The 19868-nt window shown below is 39.5% G+C and overlaps 1 protein-coding gene across 3 annotated transcripts; it reads left to right on the top strand.

The window, feature by feature from the left end:
- The first annotated feature begins 7575 nt into the window (after window positions 1–7575).
- gipr (gastric inhibitory polypeptide receptor) lies at window positions 7576–19697 on the top strand. Of its 3 annotated transcripts, none has more exons than XM_037775872.1 (15): window positions 7576–7700; window positions 10534–10652; window positions 11917–12013; window positions 12182–12289; window positions 12383–12498; window positions 12581–12687; window positions 13957–14110; window positions 15394–15553; window positions 15703–15763; window positions 15931–16000; window positions 17142–17230; window positions 17641–17779; window positions 17901–17942; window positions 18040–18132; window positions 19214–19697. In XM_037775872.1, the coding sequence occupies exons 2-15, from the start codon at window positions 10602–10604 to the stop codon at window positions 19325–19327; spliced, it is 1401 nt and encodes a 466-aa protein (XP_037631800.1). In that variant the 5' UTR covers window positions 7576–7700; window positions 10534–10601; the 3' UTR covers window positions 19328–19697. The 3 variants fall into 3 exon arrangements, 2 of the variants coding, with proteins under 2 accessions (XP_037631800.1, XP_037631801.1); XM_037775873.1 differs by lacking the exon at window positions 7576–7700 and adding an exon at window positions 10340–10424; XR_005207640.1 differs by lacking the exon at window positions 17901–17942 and having other exon boundaries at window positions 17641–17847; window positions 19214–19316.
- Window positions 19698–19868: the final 171 nt, after the last annotated feature.

The following is a 19868-nucleotide window of genomic DNA, read 5'->3' as shown; positions in this document are numbered from 1 at the left end:
ATGCAGCCACACCTGACAAAGGAAGCGACTTGAAAAATTCATGAACATCTTATAGTAAATATTCCCTCTGTGCTGTATCACATTACTTTCCAACTGTTGTCTCTTAACTCCCATATCAATGTCGCCTCTAACAAAAGGACAAGCTTGACATCTGGTCATGATTACAGTAACTACAGATGAGAGCTCATTAGAAATTCTGATTATTATTAGAGGAGATTACATTTGAGCTTTTCTTTAAGAGATGCTGTTTTCCAGAGAACACTGTGATGAGTCAGAAGGGGCTTGGTGCATTCATTGGTCAGGCGGGAGTTGAGAGCAAATCACTCGGTAACAGTCTGCAGCTGGATTATGTGGCTTTTGAGTCATTTACGGGCCTCAATACACAAAGGTTTCCTACCACCAAGATATTCAGGAAGTGAATGAGGAAATATCTTTTGTACATTTGGCAGAACAAGTTAATTTTTTATCTGTGTTTTGTTTTTTTTTTAGTAAAATTGCAGCATTTTTTGAATCATGTCTAGTAATTTAGGATACAACTATTTACTTGCTGATTAAAAAAAAAATTTAAAAACTAGGGCTGTCAATCGATTAAAATATTTGATCATGATTAATCGCAAATTAATCACATTTAGTATTTAGTACAAGTATTTAATACTCTTATCAACATGGGAGTGGACAAATATGCTTCCTTTATGCAAATGTATGTATATATTTATTATTGGAAATTAATTAACAACACAAAACAATGACAAATGACAAAAAAGTCAAATAAAATATTAAAAGCAATACAAGATGCCCACCACTACAGAAAAATGGTCATAACAAAAACATATGAAGCATGTATCAGTGATTCATACTTAATGTCCAAGCTAGGGCTGCAACTAACGATTATTTTCATAGTTGATTAATCTGTCGATTAGTTTCTGGATTAATCGATTAGTTGTTTAGTCTATAAAATGTCTGAAAATTAATGAAAAATGTCGATCAGTGTTTCCCAAAGTCCGAGATGACGTCCTCAAATGTCTTGTTTTGTCAACAACTCAAAGATATTCAGTTTACTGTCATAGAGGAGTAAAGAAACCAGAACATATTCACATTTAAGAAGTTGCAATCAGAGAAGGTTGACTTTTTTTTTTTATAAAAAATTACTCAAATTGATTATCAAAATAGTTGGCAATTATATTACGAGTTAACAACTAATTAATTAATTGATTAATCGTTGCCGTTCTACACATAACACTAACTAAAAAAGCACAAAACATAAAGCACATAAAGTGAGCTCTTTCCACAGAGGCGTGCCAGAGCATCATGATGGCTGAGCATGTTTACCAGTGAGCAGTCTCCTGCGTGCTGTTCCAGTGACTTGTCGAAGACCCTCAGGCATGTTTGGTCATCGTTGAGCTAATCATTGATTCTTACACAGGTGTACTTCAAAGCCACCCATAAATACACACGTTTCCCTTTTTACAAACGGTAGCATATCAGATGAAACACTAAGTGAGATGTTCATGTTTTAACGAGAATCAACCACCAACAACGATATAGCACACAGAGGCCTAAACCAAAGCTTCCTGAGGCCACGATGAAACTGAATCTCATCAAATACCTAAACCTGGCTGACTGTAAAAAAAAAAAAAATACAGAAAAAAGGCTTTCTGTGAGTCTCTCCGGTCACGCTCCGCTGGCTCAGGCCAAACGCTGCAGGTCACATGACCGATACTGGGGAATGTGAAGGGCAGTGAGGTTGCCTGGCACCTGAAGTCAGAAAGAGAAAGCACATCCCCCCTCCTCCCTGAAAACAACACAGGCTCACTGTGTCCACTCAGTGGGAACGGAAACTCACCGAGGTTTCTTACCTGCAACAGCAACTTATCTAAATCCAAATCTAAACCACAACAGACCCACAAAGGAACGGATTCAACAAGAAGGTTTCTCTCTGAATCAAAGTTACAGAACCATGATAATATATATATATATATATATACATAACAGGTTTGTCTGCTTGAAACTTTCTCAGCAGGAATCATGTTCTACCAAACTCTACAAAAGAACGTTCTCCCTCCTGAGTTTTATTTCGATGCACAGTCCTCGTTATAAAACCCTATCAGGAACTTATTTCTTAACCCTGCCATTTACTGTTATCCATACACACACCCATCACAGACTCACATTTTCCTAATCAGGGTCCCCCCTTCACAGAAACTCTTGATTTCCACTATAATCAACACACATACCTGATTTACTCACATCTTCCTACTTCCTCCTAAAAAAAGCCCAGTTCTTCCTCTCTCACTTTGTGTCAGTAACGTTTTGCTATTTGCTATTATTTTTAGGGCTGTCAAAGTTAACGTGATAATAATGTGTTAACACAAATTTGTTTTAATGCCACTCATTTCTTTAAAGCATTAACGCAACTTGAGATTTTCAGGTTTTAGCGGGCTCAGTTTTAAAGGGACTGTTTGTAACTTTGTAAGCGTATAAATGTACCGGGTCGGGACACATGCGCGCTCTCATATGCGCGCTCGCGTGTGGCCGGAGCCTCGTCTCCGCTGCCTGCTCGCCTTCACTCAGACAGAGCGCACGTTCTCGCGTACTCGCTCCACCTCTAGACGTGAATGTGCGCTCACTCCACACTGCAGGAGAGTTAGTTTAGCTCTGAGAATATCTAGTGAATGTACAGTGGACGTTTGTGCAGAAATAACTGCTGCAGCTCCTCCAGAGAGAAACGTTACCGTCTCCCTCCTGCACCCGCAGGGAGACACCGGGTGCCGGTGTCACGGTTCACGTTTCTCTCTGCGGAGCTTCGTCACTTCACAAGACACGGAAAACCTCTGTTGGTGCGCGCTGTGTCAGTGAAGGCAAGCAGGCAGCGGAGGAGAGGCTCCGGTTGCCGGTGTCTCCCTGTGGGCGCAGGAGGGTGAGGCAGGAAAAGCCAACACTAGGATCAGATCTAAATCATGTTCATGGAGAGACCTTCGTCTGGTCAGCTAACATTACTGCCAAGCAGGTGAAATATAGAGTGATATTGTGGTTTAAGCTGACGTGTGTCGCCTCACTGTTTTGAGCGATGCTCATTCAGGTATATTTAGAGCGAGCAAGCGCGGGCCCGACGCTGACTTTCGCTGACTTCATGGCCACAAGTGTCGCTGTTAAGCAGCAATTCTGAAAGTTACAAATAGTCCCTTTAAAGAGTGAAGATACAGATATCATATGAAACTAGAAAACCTACGGAATCCATCGGTACCAGCCATATCATACTAGCTTGAGATCTCTTCTTCTACTTCTTCTTTGGTTACCGCCAGCTACTGGACTGAAGTGTGGAGCAGTATAGATTTGCAGTACAATAAACAAATAAATGAAATTAACAAAAAAACTCAATTCTCTCTATTATTTCTGTTGGTTTTAAATAATTAATTAGAAGATTGTGTACTGTGCTTGATGTCTTTCCTATAGCAGATTCCCCGATGTTCCATCAATTAATCCTGATATGAATTCCTTTCTATCTTCGTTGCAATCTATAAGTACATGTTTGACAGTTCTTGGTTCATAACTGTGTGTGCATAGTCCGAAGGCAAGATATATCCCATAATGCATTGGGTTGAGTCTGAATCATTATGGGCAGTAACTGAAATAATAATATCATAGATAAGTGTAATAAATAATATCTAGATTATCCTTTGCGCACTTGGATAGTATTGTAAGGCATGCGCCCGGGGCGTACCATTGAGAAATCCATGGATACATATCGTTGTTATTCCATTTAACACATTTTATTTGCTTTTTATTTTATTAATTAATTATTCATTTTATTATTTATTTTAGTTTTTCAGAATGTACAAACGATCAGTCATACCATTTCAATTGACAAAGACAAGAATAGCTACATCAGATGGTGATATAATGAATTTATTTGGCTTCTTGACATGGAAATGGGCAGGAATCAAAAGAAAAGGAGCGTCATGGCCCTTTGTGCAAAAACAGGAAAAGAAGGAGACTGATAGCAAACAACTCTGGATTTAAAATACTTTTAAAAAATCAGTTTTGCAAATGTTTTATGAGGAAGGAGATGCACTTGACACGTTTGTGTTTTATGTAATAAATTAATACATTATGTATCCCCACATCCCATTTAAAGAATATCATTAAAGGTACAACAGACAGAATAACCAGATTATCAGGTTTTGTATTTGCTCTACTAAATGGTATTTTTCTTTGACATGTTTTAAATATTCATAAGTATGTTTTCATTAGTGTATAATCACCTGAAACTAAGAATCGTTGTGTTTTTGTTACCTTAGAATTCACGGAGTCCGCCATGCTGCTCCTCCATGTTTCTACAGTAGCCCAGAACGGACAAACCAAACACTGGCTCTAGAGAGAGCCTTTCACGTTTATATGTTGCCTAAAGGCCAGCGTAGTTCTCCGACACGCTTGTGAAACTGCGGTAACGTGAACCGCAGATTGCTAAACCGTGATACCGCCAGACGCCATCTGACTTCCGTTGCTCCTAGAGTAGTGTTATTATGGTATGGATGGCCTCTGAGCGAGGCGAACGGCGTTACCAGGGTTTTGCACTCGGCGGCTCACGTTTCCGCAGTCTTGGAAAGGGAGGAGTGAGGGTTACTCAGTTGGTTGCAATCTGCAACCACACAACACTAGATGACACCAAATCTTACACACTGTACCTTTAAGACAAGATCTAACTAATCTCTGTTCAAGAAGAAGTGATCATAAATAATACTGCGGTTTGTCTCTTTCAAAATTCAATGAGAAAGTAAAGGGAGGATGCAGATAGGTACACAAAAATGTGAGCGAAAGGATCACTTGGGTCAGGTTGTACTGGCAAAATGACTTCATGTGTGTGTGTGTGTGTATTTTGGTGGAACATCTACCTTTTAGCTCATTGGTGAGGCACATACTGTATGAGCGAATGTACCTGCTGATAAAGCTCCCGGTCAGATGAAAAGAGCATTTCCCTCCCTTACATTCCAAGCAGAGAGCCTCCCAGCTGAGCACCGATAAGAAACTCTCATCACTTTTCACTTTTAAATCAGGCTAAAGCTCGTTTGAGGTGACAGCAGCCTAATGAGAGAGGTTAGGTAAACATATAGAGAGATTCAAAAAGCAACACAACACATTTGGTGGGAGTTAAAAGTGAGTAACATTCTCAACTCACTGAACAGCTACCGACCGAGAAGAGATGAAAAAATGAAATAGATGCTGCTGCTATAACATCTAAAATCACACATAGTGAAAATGTCAGATGGAGGTCATGACAAAAAAAAATCTCAGATTTGAGGATCTTAATGTTCAAATTTAAAGGAGAAGTCTGATTAAACACACATTTTTCATACAAATATAATATTCTCTCTAGAAGTATTGCAACAGAGGAGTGGAATAAAAAGAAACAGCAGAGCGCTATAAGAGTGTTTTGCCCAATGGAAATATCAAAAAAAAGATATTCTGCTGCCCTCAAGTGGTCATACTAAAAAAATCTATATGAAGCTTCTTCAATTATAGAGCTGTGTAATGAAATAAAATACTACATTGGTTGTTATATTGGTGCACTGCACAATAGTCCTGTGCTATATCCGATATGACTAAACTGCTTTTTTTCCCTAGAACTTTACATTTAAACTTCAAGGTGCTAACCACACTTAGTGGTGCAAGTGTGTTTATTTGTCAAATTTGAATTTTTACATGAAAATCAACCATCAGAGCTTCTTTTTGGAAGTTCATCTTCCAACCATTAGGGGGCACTGATGTCTACAAGAACAAATAGACCCAGAAACTAGGCGCGCTACTCGTCCATGCGAGTACTGTGTAGGTGGAAGTAGGTTTGTAAAGGTATGAGATTTTCATGGTATGATAATCACCTCAGAAAATATCACAGTTTCACGGTATCACACTATTATTTTTATTATTATTATTATTCTTATCGAACACGTTCATGTTCACATCCCAACTCATCACATCCCGCTGCTTTGCCACGCACCTTGGCGTCACTCCTCCATTAGACTTTCTGAATATACAATCTATTATTCAAGATGACTTAGTTTAATGTATTGATTAGATACACAAAATGCACATTTTAAATACAGATATATTCCCTTACTGTATGTGCAGTGTGTTCAGTTTTAATATAATAAAGATGTATCAGATGTTTGGGAAACACAGTCCCTTCCCTCTCATTTACAAACAACTTTGACAAAATTTGGAACATTTTACATATTTTAAACCAAACACAAGAGAACGATAACAATAAAAGATAATGAAACAATAAAAGACAATTCAAACTGCTGTGGTTCTTTCACAACAAACCGGAAAGAACAATTTCTCTCCCGCGTGGACTTTTATGTTTGACTTCAGATTTCCCTGCTGTGTATCTTTTCCCACAAACGTCACAACCACGTGGTTTCTCTCCTTGCATTCCCACATGACAAAAGTAGAACCAGGTAATGTAATTTATGGGACAAGCTATAGAAACCAGAGTAATGGACTTTTGACTTCCACACCAGTTGTGATTGATTTACACTATAGCATTTTATTAGAGAAGATTATAGGATGCAACAAGGGTCCAGAGCTTCACTATCAGGCTACATCATCATATGCATCAAGAGGCACATTTTGAGGTTGCTTTCCTGCACTCTAAGAAAAGTCTGTAAAAATACGGGCCAGTGTAACGTCTTAATATGAAGGAATTTTCTGTATAGATTTTTCACAGGACTGTTACCCCTATTTTAAAATACGCATTGCATTGTGGGAACAAGAACCTTCGCTCGCGCGAAAGTTGGAAGAGGCAGAGACCATCGCACACGGCAAAGTTTAGTTCAAATTTCGGATGTGGAAAAACCTTTCTCACACTTCTGTGTTAAAAAAATCAACAATTAATGTCCAACTAAATTGATTTATGTTAAGGACTTAACGTTGTTTAGTTCAGTTGTTGTCGACCGTTAACGTTACCAGATACACTAGGAATATTTTGCTGACTCATTTTGAGACTAACGCAAGTTTGATATTGTAATTTACGTTTTATTAATGCTTATATTTTAGACTTCAGTAGACGTCAGGTAGAGTTAGCCCCAGTTTCAGCCTCAGGTGGTCCACAGAGACCGACAGGTAATGTACAAATGCTAGCGTTGGCGTCTGTTTTCCCTCCAGAATGTAAAGGTTGGGCCTGTTATTTGGCTAGGTACTGAGGACATACTGTAAATCTACAGAATTCTCTGTTTTAGGATTAACAGAAGTGTCAGTGAATGGTACGGAGGACATCCTGTAAATCAACAGAAATTTCCGTTTTAGGGTTGACGAAAATGTCCGTAAACTTAACAGAAAATGTCCTGGTAATTTTCTGCCAGGACATTATCTGTTTTTCTACAGATTTTTTCTTTAGAGTGTGGTAGGACCTATAAAATAATATCTTTTATATATACGTTGGTTTAGAGGCTACTCCACCCTTAGTACTTGCGACTTTACCGCAGAGAAAGTCAATGAGAGAGAGAGGGGAGGGAAGAGGGAGAGGTGTGATGAGTGTGTCAGATCACAGAGAGATAGTGTCTCTGTGGATGTCTGTCAGCCTTACAGTAAACCATGATTGCATAATGTGATTTCCCTCACCTCAGGTCACTTCGGGACACAGACTTGCTTATTTTTTCCTTCTCACCTACACAGCTGGGGTCTGGTTACAGAAACTCCCAAAGGTGAGGTCCACATTTCTTCTTCTCTGTTATGTTTGTGCAGCCTCTATCTCGTGTTTTGTGTCTCCAGTGTTTGGTAGCCGATGCCTTTTCTTTCTGAATGATAAATCGTTGATTGTAATATGATAATATGGTAAATGTCTGGCAGAGTGAATGGAAGTGACAGGAAAACACAAATGGAAGCAGGTAAACAAAACCTTTAATAACTTCACAGGTTTTTTAAAAGAAGCATATGGATAACAATACACGTTCTGTATAACAAAGGATCTTTGGCTCGAGCTCTGCAAATGGTCACTTGTAGAGGTACAGCTTCTGTCCTCAGCTTATAAAAAATTGGGTTGAAGGTGAGACAGTGATAACAATCAAAATGATTTAGGTCAAGGAGGAGTACCTTTAAAGTTCACTGTCAGTGTGATGGACTCACTGTTGAGACTGAGCAACACACTGAATCCACCTCTGGGATGAGTGAGATAAATAATAAACTTGTCAGACACGAGTCGCTGAAAAACAATCAATTAATGACCAAATCATCAATTAATAATTTGCTGTGGGCTCCGATAACTTGAAGTGACCATTTGTCACTATATTTTACTTTTTGAGGTTATCAGTAATGGAATAAAAACATTAGTTACGCTACAGTTATTGAAAGAAGCTGTTATTTATTTCAGTTAGGAGTTTCACCAAAGGGGATCTTGCTGTTGGTGTGTACTTGAAATGAAACAGGAAAGAAAAAGGACAACGAGAGTGAAAAATAAAGCAGAAAGAAAGTCCACATTCATTACAGAACAAGCCTGTCACAGCAAGAGTATAAAGTGAGTTATAGTTCCCTGCATACATATCCCTGTAATTGACGCAGCCACGATATCAAGTCAATGGATTTCTGAGATTTATCAGAAAAGCAGAATTCACTGACACCTGAGACCCTGCAAAATACACCTCATGCTGCCTGAATACATTGTGATTTAATGCTGACAGTACAGATAGGTGACAAATTAAAGGAAATACCTACATAAATAAGTGGAGAAATAAATCTAAAACAGCAAAGCCAGACAGCAGATGCATTTGTTTGAATCCTGTTCCTTTTAGTGAACAACCTAATAAGGGAAAGTATGAGTTAAAGGTCCCATGTCGTAAAAAGTGAGATTTCAGTGTCTTATTTATTATAAAGCAGGTCTACTACTTAATACTGTGAAATGATCACAATGCTCAATCCACGGAGAAATACACACAACCTGTATACAGAAACTGAAACAAGCTGTCAGGATTTGTGATGTCACAAATGTACAATAAATTGACAATTTCACAGTTTTAAACGTAAACATTCTTAAAGTGTCTCAATTTATTTCCTGTTGCAGTGTATGTGAATGACATCAGCTGACAGGAGGTAAACATGGACCCAAGCTGTTGCCTAGCAACGCAATTCCGTTGGAATGTGCTAAAATAGAGCGTTTCAGACCGTTTCAGAGTAAATAAAGACAGTATGAGGAAAAATAAGTGTTTTTAATATTACAGCATGTAAATATGTTCTAGTAGAAACATAAAATTAAAAAAACAGCAGAATGTCCATACAGACATTAAGAGAAAACTTTTGAACTCTTCTTTGGAAAAATAATTTTGTTGTTTGTGATGAAGGAAATAAAAAACCTCATCACCGTTCTTTCTCTTCTCCTCATGTGACACACATTTCCCCTTCTTGGTTTGATGCCTAATGTGGAGGGAGTTGTCTCATTTAAGAGGAAATAGTTAACATTTGAAGCTTATTAAACACGGAAAGAGGCTCATTCGAATGGAAAGGGTTTATTATCTTTCAGCCCAGTCCCACAGCAGCTCGTGAAATAGTCACGAAATTGTAAAGTATTGATTTGTGTACAAAGACACAAATTAAAAAAAAATTTCAGTGATGTCAGCATGAAATCATTTTGGATGAGTGAGTCAATAAACGCAGGACTTCGCCCAGGACACCGGTGTTTGTGTCCCGTGTGGCAACAAGTTGATTTATTTATTTGGCACATAACTTCCATACTTAAGTTACAGCACTTCCGGTGTTATTTTCACCCAAACCACGATCTTTTCCTAAACCTAACTAAGTAGATTTGTTGCCTAAGCCTAACAAAGTTCATGTTTAAAGCTGATTTTCACAAAATATTTACATCCTTTTTAATCTATTGAGGTAAAACTGCAAATCACTTCAACAACACAGTTGTAAATGTAGTGCAGCGCAAATCCACTAAAAACCCACTAAATAAAGTAAATATTAGAAACACCGGATAACACAATACAATTCAACAATACCGCAAACTTCAGCCTCCAAAATGACCATACATTTGAATCAACACCTCTGCTGATGGCTGAGCCGGACCCAAACGCAGACAAAGCAGGCAGACAGGATCAGTTCAGTGATTTAATGAAGGTATATAAAGGCTTACTGGTAGGTAGAGGTAGGTGGCCAGGTTCAGTTACTGGGTCTGGATCCGAGTCAGGGTCCAGTTCTGGTGGCTCAAAAGCAAAGGTACACTGGCAAGGAGAGGGTGGAAAAGGGCCGGTTGTATCCTGCAGAGCTGATGAGGAAAGTGGGAGCAGGTGTTCTAGGTGACAGGGGATGTCAGGTGACCAGGACTGGCAAGGAAGTGTGAGGGCATCTAGTGGACGGTTTGAGGATGGCAGGTCTGGGGAGTGAGAGGAGGGTACCTGGCTTCCTGGGGTAAGAGAGCAGGGACAGAGAGCCAGGTCAGGAAAAACAAACAAACAACTAGAAAGACCTCATGACACTAGAAGCTTGTAGATTTTTACTTACTTATCTCTTTTGACCTCTACTTGACCTCTGATGACCTCTCAGTGACCCTGTGGTGTCCTCTAAAGCTCTGAGATGATCTCCCGGCTGCAGCCCTGGCACACATCTGAGTGATGAAGGCCTCTGACATATTCCTCCTCCTCCTCCTCCACCACAGGACTCTGGTATGTGTCTGTCTAGAGAGACATTTTACTGATGACACAGCAGCAGCTCGTATCTTGCCTTAATGTGCATAATATTGGAGGTGAGCGTCGCCTGTTCTGTCCTCTTAGGTTTTATGTTTGAAGGAAATTGTCTGGCAGTCTAAAAAGGTTATTTGAAATTCCTACACAACATTAGTAACTTAGAAACAAGCTGCGCTGTGACGCTTCACACCACAGGAGTCCAAGGAGTACACATAGCTAAATGTCATGCAATTTAGTCCCGCAATGAATTGCCTCAAAATGTACCCAACTCGACAGTTATCGGGCTAATAAACAGGTGTTATCAGTCACTATAAGCACCATAGATGTTGGTCAGTAGGGGCCTACTACGCCTACTGCATTGTAAAAGTGAAAGCAAAACTTAAAAGCAACACGTACTAACACGCTGTAAAACTGAGTGAAAACCCTGTGTTCTGCGACCCATCCATCGTCCCCGACCTCCACCACATAAGGAGTTTGTCCATACTCCAGCGCCTGACTTCCTCTTCTGCTCCTGTCATAATTACTACGATCGCTAGAGGTCGCTGTCTTTTATATCTTCTTTCGGTGGTTTACGATGTGAATAGATGATAAAAACCTAGTATTGGGTGTAGTAGGCCCTTATTGACCCACATCTGTGGTGCTTAAGCCGCCCCCACACATGATCAGCAGTAAAATGGCTCTGCTCTGGCTGTGCCATTGTTTTCCTATGGGGAGAGCGGTGCCGCCGGACTATAGGCGGACTATTGGCGTGGCACACCGCTCGAAAATTGCCAGCGAGTGCTGCCCTCAAAGTTCAAATTATTTCAACTTTGACCTTGTTTGCCGCCGACCTTTCAAAGCATATTATACACACACTGCGCTTTGCCTCTGCAAGGCTCTGCCCCTTATACTTCGCGGTGGGCGATGAGCAAATTTCTTAACATGTGAAGGCAGCTTTATAGCAATCGATAACAACTATTTAATAGCCTGACAACAGTCTAATTGGCTGATATTTCTGTCAGCTAAATAGATAGATAGAAAGATAGATAGATAGATAGATAGATAGATAGATAGATAGATAGATAGATAGATAGATAAATAGATAGATAGAGATTTAAATAACAAAAAGAACAAAAAAAAAAATAATGTCAAAATATAATCAAAGTACAAATTGCTAAAGTGTTGACTGATATTAAGTATGGGTATATGTGTGTATGTGTGTGTGTGTGTGTGTGTGTGTGTGTGTGTGTGCGTGTGTGTTTAGTGTGTGTCGGGGAAGAATATGAAGGATACACTGGAGGAATGGACCCGCTACGAGAATGAATGTCTGCTCCGAATGAGTACAGAACCCAGAACACAAGGTAACATTTTTAGCTACACTGACTAACCACAGTATTTACACATTGTAAAACTGTGATTACACACACACATATTGTTGTCTCTAATGTATACTAACTGAGTCCTCCTCTCCTCTCCTCTCCTCTCCTCTCCTCTCCTGCTTCTCCTCTCCTCTCCTCTCCTCTCCTCAGGAGTGTTTTGTGCTCGTATGTTTGACCAGTACGCCTGCTGGCCAGATGGGAAACCAAACTCTACAGTCCAGGTGCCCTGTCCCTGGTACCTGCCCTGGTACGACCAAGGTAGGAATGATGATACTCTCACTTTATGTGTGTGTACTATATGTGATCAAGGGTGTGTGTGTGTTTTTCATCCTCTGCTGTGTGTTTGTTTAGTGCGTGATGGCTTTGTGTTGCGTGAGTGTGGTGCTGACGGTCAGTGGACCACCAGGAACCGCACCCGGATGGACCATTCTCAGTGCAATGCTGACAGCAGCAAACAGGAAGCTCAGGTACACACACGCACGCAAACACACACACACACACACACTTTATATTTCTGTGTGCATTAACCCACTCTTGTATTGTGTACAGGGGAAGCAGCTGATGATCTTAGCCTCCTTCAGAGTCATGTACACAGTGGGTTACTGTGTCAGTCTGGCCAGTCTCTCTCTGGCTCTGATTATTCTGCTCTTCTTCAGGTACCTCTCTACAATCTGTTTTCTGCTTTTGGATTTCCCTGTCTTGTTATCTCATTATTTCAGCCTAAGCCTAATCCTTTATCTGACTGAGGTTTGTGCAAGTTAGCATCTATGGCCCCGACTAAGGCTCTGAAATATCAGTAGCCTAACTGTGCTTCATATAGAGTTTGCATAGAGTGACGTATTTTTGTAGGCCAACCAGGAACTTAGCATCGCCCCGGTTCCCTCGACAAAAAGATAATGGGATTTTTCCATTGGGTTTTGGAATATTGCAGAAAATAAACTCTGCGGCAAACAAATGTTTATGATGCTTACACGTTTTATTCAGCGAGATAATCTTCACAAATGAACATGATTTTTTAAAGCGTGAATGCAATCGGCAGAAGTAAAAAGCTAACTTTATAACGCTAGAATCAAACTACACCACGGTCACATGACTTCACGTCAGCACCACTAAACTACAGGCAGACTAGTGTTCGACATGATGACGTTTAGTCGTCTCATTTAACGGTTAGCAACCGCCTTTTGTAAGACACGTAAAAGTTTATGAATGGGATATTTACTGACATAGAACTAAACGTTAAAATCTCTACATCTTGTGTTCACCACAGACCTTATTTCAGGCATCTAACTAAAAACACACAAAAAAAAACAGTGACTTCGAGATGAGGAAACCGGGAGTGCTAAAATGATAACTCATTTCCTGGTTTTAGGACTCATTCCTGAAGCACTCTATTGATAAATCCACGGCGCTGTCCGTGGTGCTGAAGTAGAAGACGGATTTGTAGTTGTGACTTTTTGTGAGTCCCGTCCTTCTGTCAGTTTTGTCTTGGATCTAATATTTTCTAAACTATATAGCTGGGGGGTGATATTAAAAAATACAGAACCAAAAGAGTCAGAGATAAGGCTGGTTCACTAATCACGGGTGACAACAAACTGGGTCCGCCCCCCCTCCCCCCTGTTAAAAACAGGTAATTATTACTGTAATCTAGAGCTAGCAACTCCACAACCAGTATGTTTATGTACAGCCTTTAAGCATCCTGTCATGCAGTTGCAGTTCAATTCTCTAAAGTGTTGATGACACATTTCCTCCCATATAAAGAAATTAAAATATAATTACAGCAAAACACATTACCATGACAAAACCTCCATACTCAAATAAAAGAAAGGGAGTGTTGAAGTTTCACCCACTGTGAGTCACATGTCTAACAGTGTGACTGTTTGTAAAACATTGTTCTGGTGTGTTTAACATCACTGTGACGTCTGCAGGAAGCTGCACTGCACCAGAAACTACATCCACACCAACCTGTTTGCGTCGTTCATCCTGCGAGCTGTTTCCATCCTGACCAGAGATGCTCTGCTGAGCCGAGACACTCCCGAGTTCACAGACAACAGGGACGTCTCAGATGTACTCACTGATCAGGTTGGCACACACAGAAAAAACTGAGAGAGAGAGAGAGAGAGAGAGAAGCAGGGATTATTTCAGGGATTTCTACATTTGTATCACTTCACAGAAAGTATAGCTTCCATTGCATCAAAATGTTTTCAACAGTTGTATCTAGACGGTAACCCACAAATTGTGAAAACTTGCAAAAACTCTCACGAGACTTGCTGCCCGACGGCGTCGACCTATCCTAACCATTGGGCAACCTCCGGGTCTGAGAAATGAAGTCAATGCTGAAGTGCCTTAAACTTGCATTCTTTCTAACAGCCAGCAGGGGGCGACTCCTCTGGTTGCTAAAAGAAATGTAATTGTTTAGAAGTCTCTGAGAAAATGAGCCTACTTCTCACTTGATTTATTACCTCAGTAAACATTGTAAACATGAGTTTATGGTCTCAATCGCTAGTTTCAAGTCTTCTTCAATACAGCATGATGTTCATTTAGTCAATTATGGTCCCATTTAGAGTCAAATAGACCATAAAGCAGGGGATGCTTTTGGGCGTGGCTACCTTGTGATTGACAGGTCGCTACCACGGCGTTGTCCGATCTGGGAGTTGTCCGTGTTTTCGTCTTTTCAACTTTAACCCTTTCACAGTGTGTTTTCAGTTCATGAAAGTGAATTATAACATTTTTGTCACCTAAAAATGTCTTATTGAGGATTCGGTTGCACTTAGCTCCACCCTGTCGTGTCACTTCTGGTTGCAAAAAAACAAGATGGCGACGGCCAAAACAAAGAGTATAGAAGCAAAGAGATGAAACTCTAGTGTTTTTTTGACAACAGCTGCGACCGCCATTTTGGACTGAAAACGCATATTATGTTTACAATATCTTATTGTTCAACACAGAACATTTCTGTAGAATATGACAACAGAATAGAAATAATTTGTCTTTTGTACGGCACTTTTTAGGAGGACTTTTTACTGGCATACAGTAGTCGCTTTCAAACTCGAGGCTCCAAAATGACAGTCCACAAACTAACGGGTGACGTCACGGTGACTACGTTCAGTCTCTTAACCTTAACAATTGAGGTCAATGCCTAACCTCAACCATCTCGCGAGAGTTTCACAAATCATGAGTTACCATCTAGACACGACTGTTTTCAATCACTAGCCTTCACCTTGACCATACGTTTTGACAATGCATCAATAATACAAGTCAGCTGAAGTAGAAAACTGAAGTCAAAACACATGTGGATAAAATCTTGATTTACTGAGACTTGATCCCTCACAACTTGAAATTTAAAAAGCAATATCATCACTCACCAGGCAGCGTCTGGCTGCCGCGTGGCCCAGGTGTTGATGCAGTACTGTGTGGGAGCCAACTACTACTGGCTGCTGGTGGAAGGCCTATATCTACACAACCTCCTGGTGCTGATGGTGTTCAACGAAAACCTCTACTTCTGTGGATACCTGCTCATTGGCTGGGGTACACACACACACACACAACACACAAGAATAAATGGTTTCACTCTTTAATTATTGAACAGGTCACACTGTGTGTAAACTGATTAAATTCACCTGCTGTTGTGTAGTGAAACTTCTCTCCTTAAATATGTCTGTTTTGTTTGGTATCAGGCGCTCCGGTGTTATTTGTGGTTCCTTGGATTATCGTACGTTACCTGTTTGAAAACACAAGGTGAGTCATTTTTATTGTTGCCTCTTTAATACATTTTGTGCTGACAGTGTGCAGGAGTTCATCATTTTTTTCTCGTACCTGTTCCTCAGTTGTGAATTAGATCTTCACTTATGTCTTATGTTGTGTATACTTGCTCACTTTGTTGTGTGTTTGTGCTTATACTGTAGGTGTTGGGAGATAAATGATAAAATGGCGCACTGGTGGATAATCCGCACTCCCATCCTGATCGCCATTCTGGTAAATGTACAAACAGGCACATTCACACCAGGGTTATTATCGTAAACTAAAACTCAAACTAAAATGAAAATAAGCAGTGAAAAATATTTTTAGTAAACTGAAAATAAATGAAATCTATATCCTTTTAGAAAAACTAAACTGAAACCATATTGCCTGATTACATTTTTTTTTTTTAAATTAAAATAAAAATGAACGTAAATTAATTTCAGTTTTCGATTTTTTAGCTATAATATATCAAAACCAAAAAAAAGGGAGACAGCATGAATGTCCGTCACCTCTCGTGACATTGAACCACAGAAATTGAACAGACTTGACCTTCCTTGACCTTGCGCTATGCCACAATTGCTTCGGACACAAAAGTAGCACAAAGATTAAACATTAAACATTATGGCCATTCCTACACAGTTCTCCAACCGTGTATTTTGTATGTAACTACATACCTCTGGCCCTAACAAAAACAAAGTCAAACTAAATCAATAAAAAACTAAAACTTTCTAAAAAAAACAACAACCTGAAACTAAACTAAAACTAGCAAACACACTCTGAAAACGAACTAAAATGAAATCGAAAAGTCAAAACTAAAATAAAATAAAGATAAATTGAAAATGTAAAACTGCTATAAGCTTGGTTCACACTCACACATACAAATAGAAACACTGGCCTATTAAACCCTCCAGTCAGTATGAATGCAGACGATGTGAACACAGAACAGAAACATCACAGGTTGTGATCCGTACGTTGTGTTTCCACGTGTTGTTTCTCATCTTATCTGCATCATGTCTAGTTACACAGTGTAGATCCTTCACCTTGTAGAGTACATGACCCCTAGCACTCCTTGTTGCATTCAAATTACTCAACCATGAACACACACACACACACATGAACATGAACATGTAATGTAATGGACATATATATGTACATACATATTTATATTTGACTTTCAGAAGTCAGTGATTAATATTCATGGGTGACTCATAGTAGCTTCCAGCCTGGACCATTGTGGGGGACAGTAGAGTGAACAAAGTTGTCATCAGAAGCTGCTCTAAATTATTATATACACTGATTTGAATCCATGTTTTGAAGTGTCATCTCACATCTCAATGAGGATGTGAATGCCCCTGCTTTTTTTTTCTCTCTTCAGGTCAACTTCTTCATCTTTATCCGCATCATCAAGATTCTCGTATCCAAACTGAAAGCCCATCAGATGAGCTACAACGACTACAAATTCAGGTAAGACGCGTGGCTGTTTTATTTGATATGTTTTTATTTTATTTTATTTTATTTTATTTTATGTTCTTCTATTTTATTTAATTGTATTTATCTATTTATTTATCTATTTATTAGCATTATTATTCGAATTATTAGTATTATATTTCTTTCTTTTTATTATTATTATTATTATTAATATTAATATTATTATTATTATTATTATTATTATTATTATTATTTAAAAATTTTACAAATACCTCACTAAGACTTCTGTACTTGCATTTCCGGGCGAAGGCAGTGAACACTGGGGGAGTAGTAGTGTGGGAAACCTCCTGAATAGACACCAGATATAAAGCCAACGCTCCATCACTTAATTTTCAAAAGAGGGACAAACCAAAAGAACAACTTCTGTTTTGCGTCTTTCCCTCCAGACTGGCCAAATCCACCCTGACCCTGATCCCTCTGCTGGGGATCCATGAAGTGGTCTTTGCTGTGTTGACGGAGGGACACACGGACGGCGTCCTCCACAACGTCAACCTCTTTTTCCAACTCTTCCTCAACTCTTTCCAGGTACACTCAGGACTTTGTGTATCCACCCAGGCTACATGTATCTGCAGCAGAACAAACCACATATCATGGTATTTATACGTTGGCTTCAAAATTACAGTTAAATGATTTCCCCTCTTCACAGGGTTTATTTGTAGCCATCCTCTACTGTTTTGTCAACAAGGAGGTAAGTGCTGTGTCTGTGTGTGTGCACACTATATGAGAAGACACCAAAGTGAGTGTAAACATGCAGGCACTGTACACCAGGATCACTTTGCTTGCAGGTGCAGGCAGAGATGAAGAAGAAATGGCAGAGGTGGAAGCTGGGGATGACTGACCTGGAGGAGCTGAGAAACACTGGCAGCAACACGCCACAGGTACATTTATACAAAAGGTTTATTTTATAAAGTTTTCTTTACAGGCAGAGAGAAACGCTCTGAATTAAATTATTTGTATGACTGTGTATTAATCCTGTGCAAACCTTTTTAATGTAGCTTCACACTGTGCAAGTCATTTCTGATTATCTCCTTTACTGTTTATTCTTCAGTAGATTTTAAGGAGGTGGGTGTTGCCTCAGTGATTAAGCAAACGTTGGTGTTTTAAAGGGGACATATCATGCTCATTTTCAGGTTCTTACATGTATTTTGGTTTCTACTAGAACATGTTTACATAATTTAATGTTTAAAAAACCCTTTATTTTCCTCATGCTGTCTGCTTGAATATACCTGTATTCACCCTCTGTCTGAAACGCTCCGTTTTAGTACATTTCAATGGAATTGCGTTGCTAGGCAACAGCTTGGGTCCATGTTTACTTCCTGTCAGCTGATGCAATTCACATACACTGCAACAGGAAATAAACAGGGACACATTTAGAATTTTTATGTTTAAAACTGTGAAATGGTCTAAATATTGTAGATTTGTGACATCACAAATGGACAGAAATCTTGACGGCTTGTTTCAAAAGCTCAGTTTCTGAATACGGGGCTGTTTGTATTTCTCTGTGGATTAAGCGTTTCGATACTTTCACAGTATTTATATAGAACTTAAACCTGCTTTATAATATAAAAGCAATGAAAATGTCACTTTTTACAATATGGGACCTTTAAAAAAAAAAAAAATTCAAATCATAATTTTAAATTGATACCTGATGCTACACAATATATAGCCTAGCCTGTCCTCATGAGTCACAGCCACATCTTCTGATTAAGTAGCAATTCACTGATCACTAATCAGGCTAAAAGTAATGAGACTTTTACATATTAATGTGGCAGCGAATTCCACAGATACTATATACTGTAGGTATAGTGATGGTGATGGCAAGGACAACTTTAAAAGGTATATAAAGTCAAACATATTTTTATAAAGATGAATAGATGGGCATTTAATGGATTATTGTAACTTTGATCAATAAGTTACTCATGTTTTCTATACCTCTTTTTTAACATTGTCATTGTGCAGGTTGGTGGCAGCATGCCGTTATCCAGTCAGTGCCTCCATCCGTCTCCCTGCCTGCCGCCTGCCCATCGCCAAGAGGACAGTCGCCTCCCCCCTCCTGAGCAGCTCAAGACCTAGTGCGATATCTCTGCTCAAGCACACGGGGTTTTAACGAAGAGGAGGAGGAAACGAGAAGTGTTGCGAAAGCTACTGCTGAAAATTCAAAATGGCCTTTTCAAGTTATGAGCAAAAATAAAGATATGATTAACAGAGGTGGGACCGAGTCATTGGTTTGCAAGTAAGAAGTAAATCTAAAGTCTTTGCACTCAAATCTACAAGTACTAAACTAATGAGTTTCGAGTCCTAAACGAGTCATGATTAGCTCGTACTGGCGCTCAGTAACGTGACTTTATTTCTTCATGGTTCTCTCCTGCAACTTGATTGGATGCTGTTGGATTGGATCTGAGGAATTAAGTGTTGTCTTGCTTGGAATGAGTCGTTAGTTGATTCAGGAAAGATGACGTTAGTTGATTTCTTAAAGATGCTAAATACGGGAGCATTTCTTTATTGCCTCTCATCAGCTCTCAACATGGCGAAGGTGAGCCGGCTCAGCTAATAGCGCCAACAGTGCAAAAAACGTCAAAAGTGCTGACAGAGATAACAGCGTTAACCAGAGGGA

The sequence above is a fragment of the Sebastes umbrosus genome, chromosome 7 (assembly GCF_015220745.1).
Source record: "Sebastes umbrosus isolate fSebUmb1 chromosome 7, fSebUmb1.pri, whole genome shotgun sequence".
Lineage (NCBI taxonomy): Eukaryota > Metazoa > Chordata > Actinopteri > Perciformes > Sebastidae > Sebastes > Sebastes umbrosus.
The sequence above is the reverse complement of the archived record's forward strand: the minus strand, read 5'-3'. Positions and strand labels throughout refer to the sequence as shown.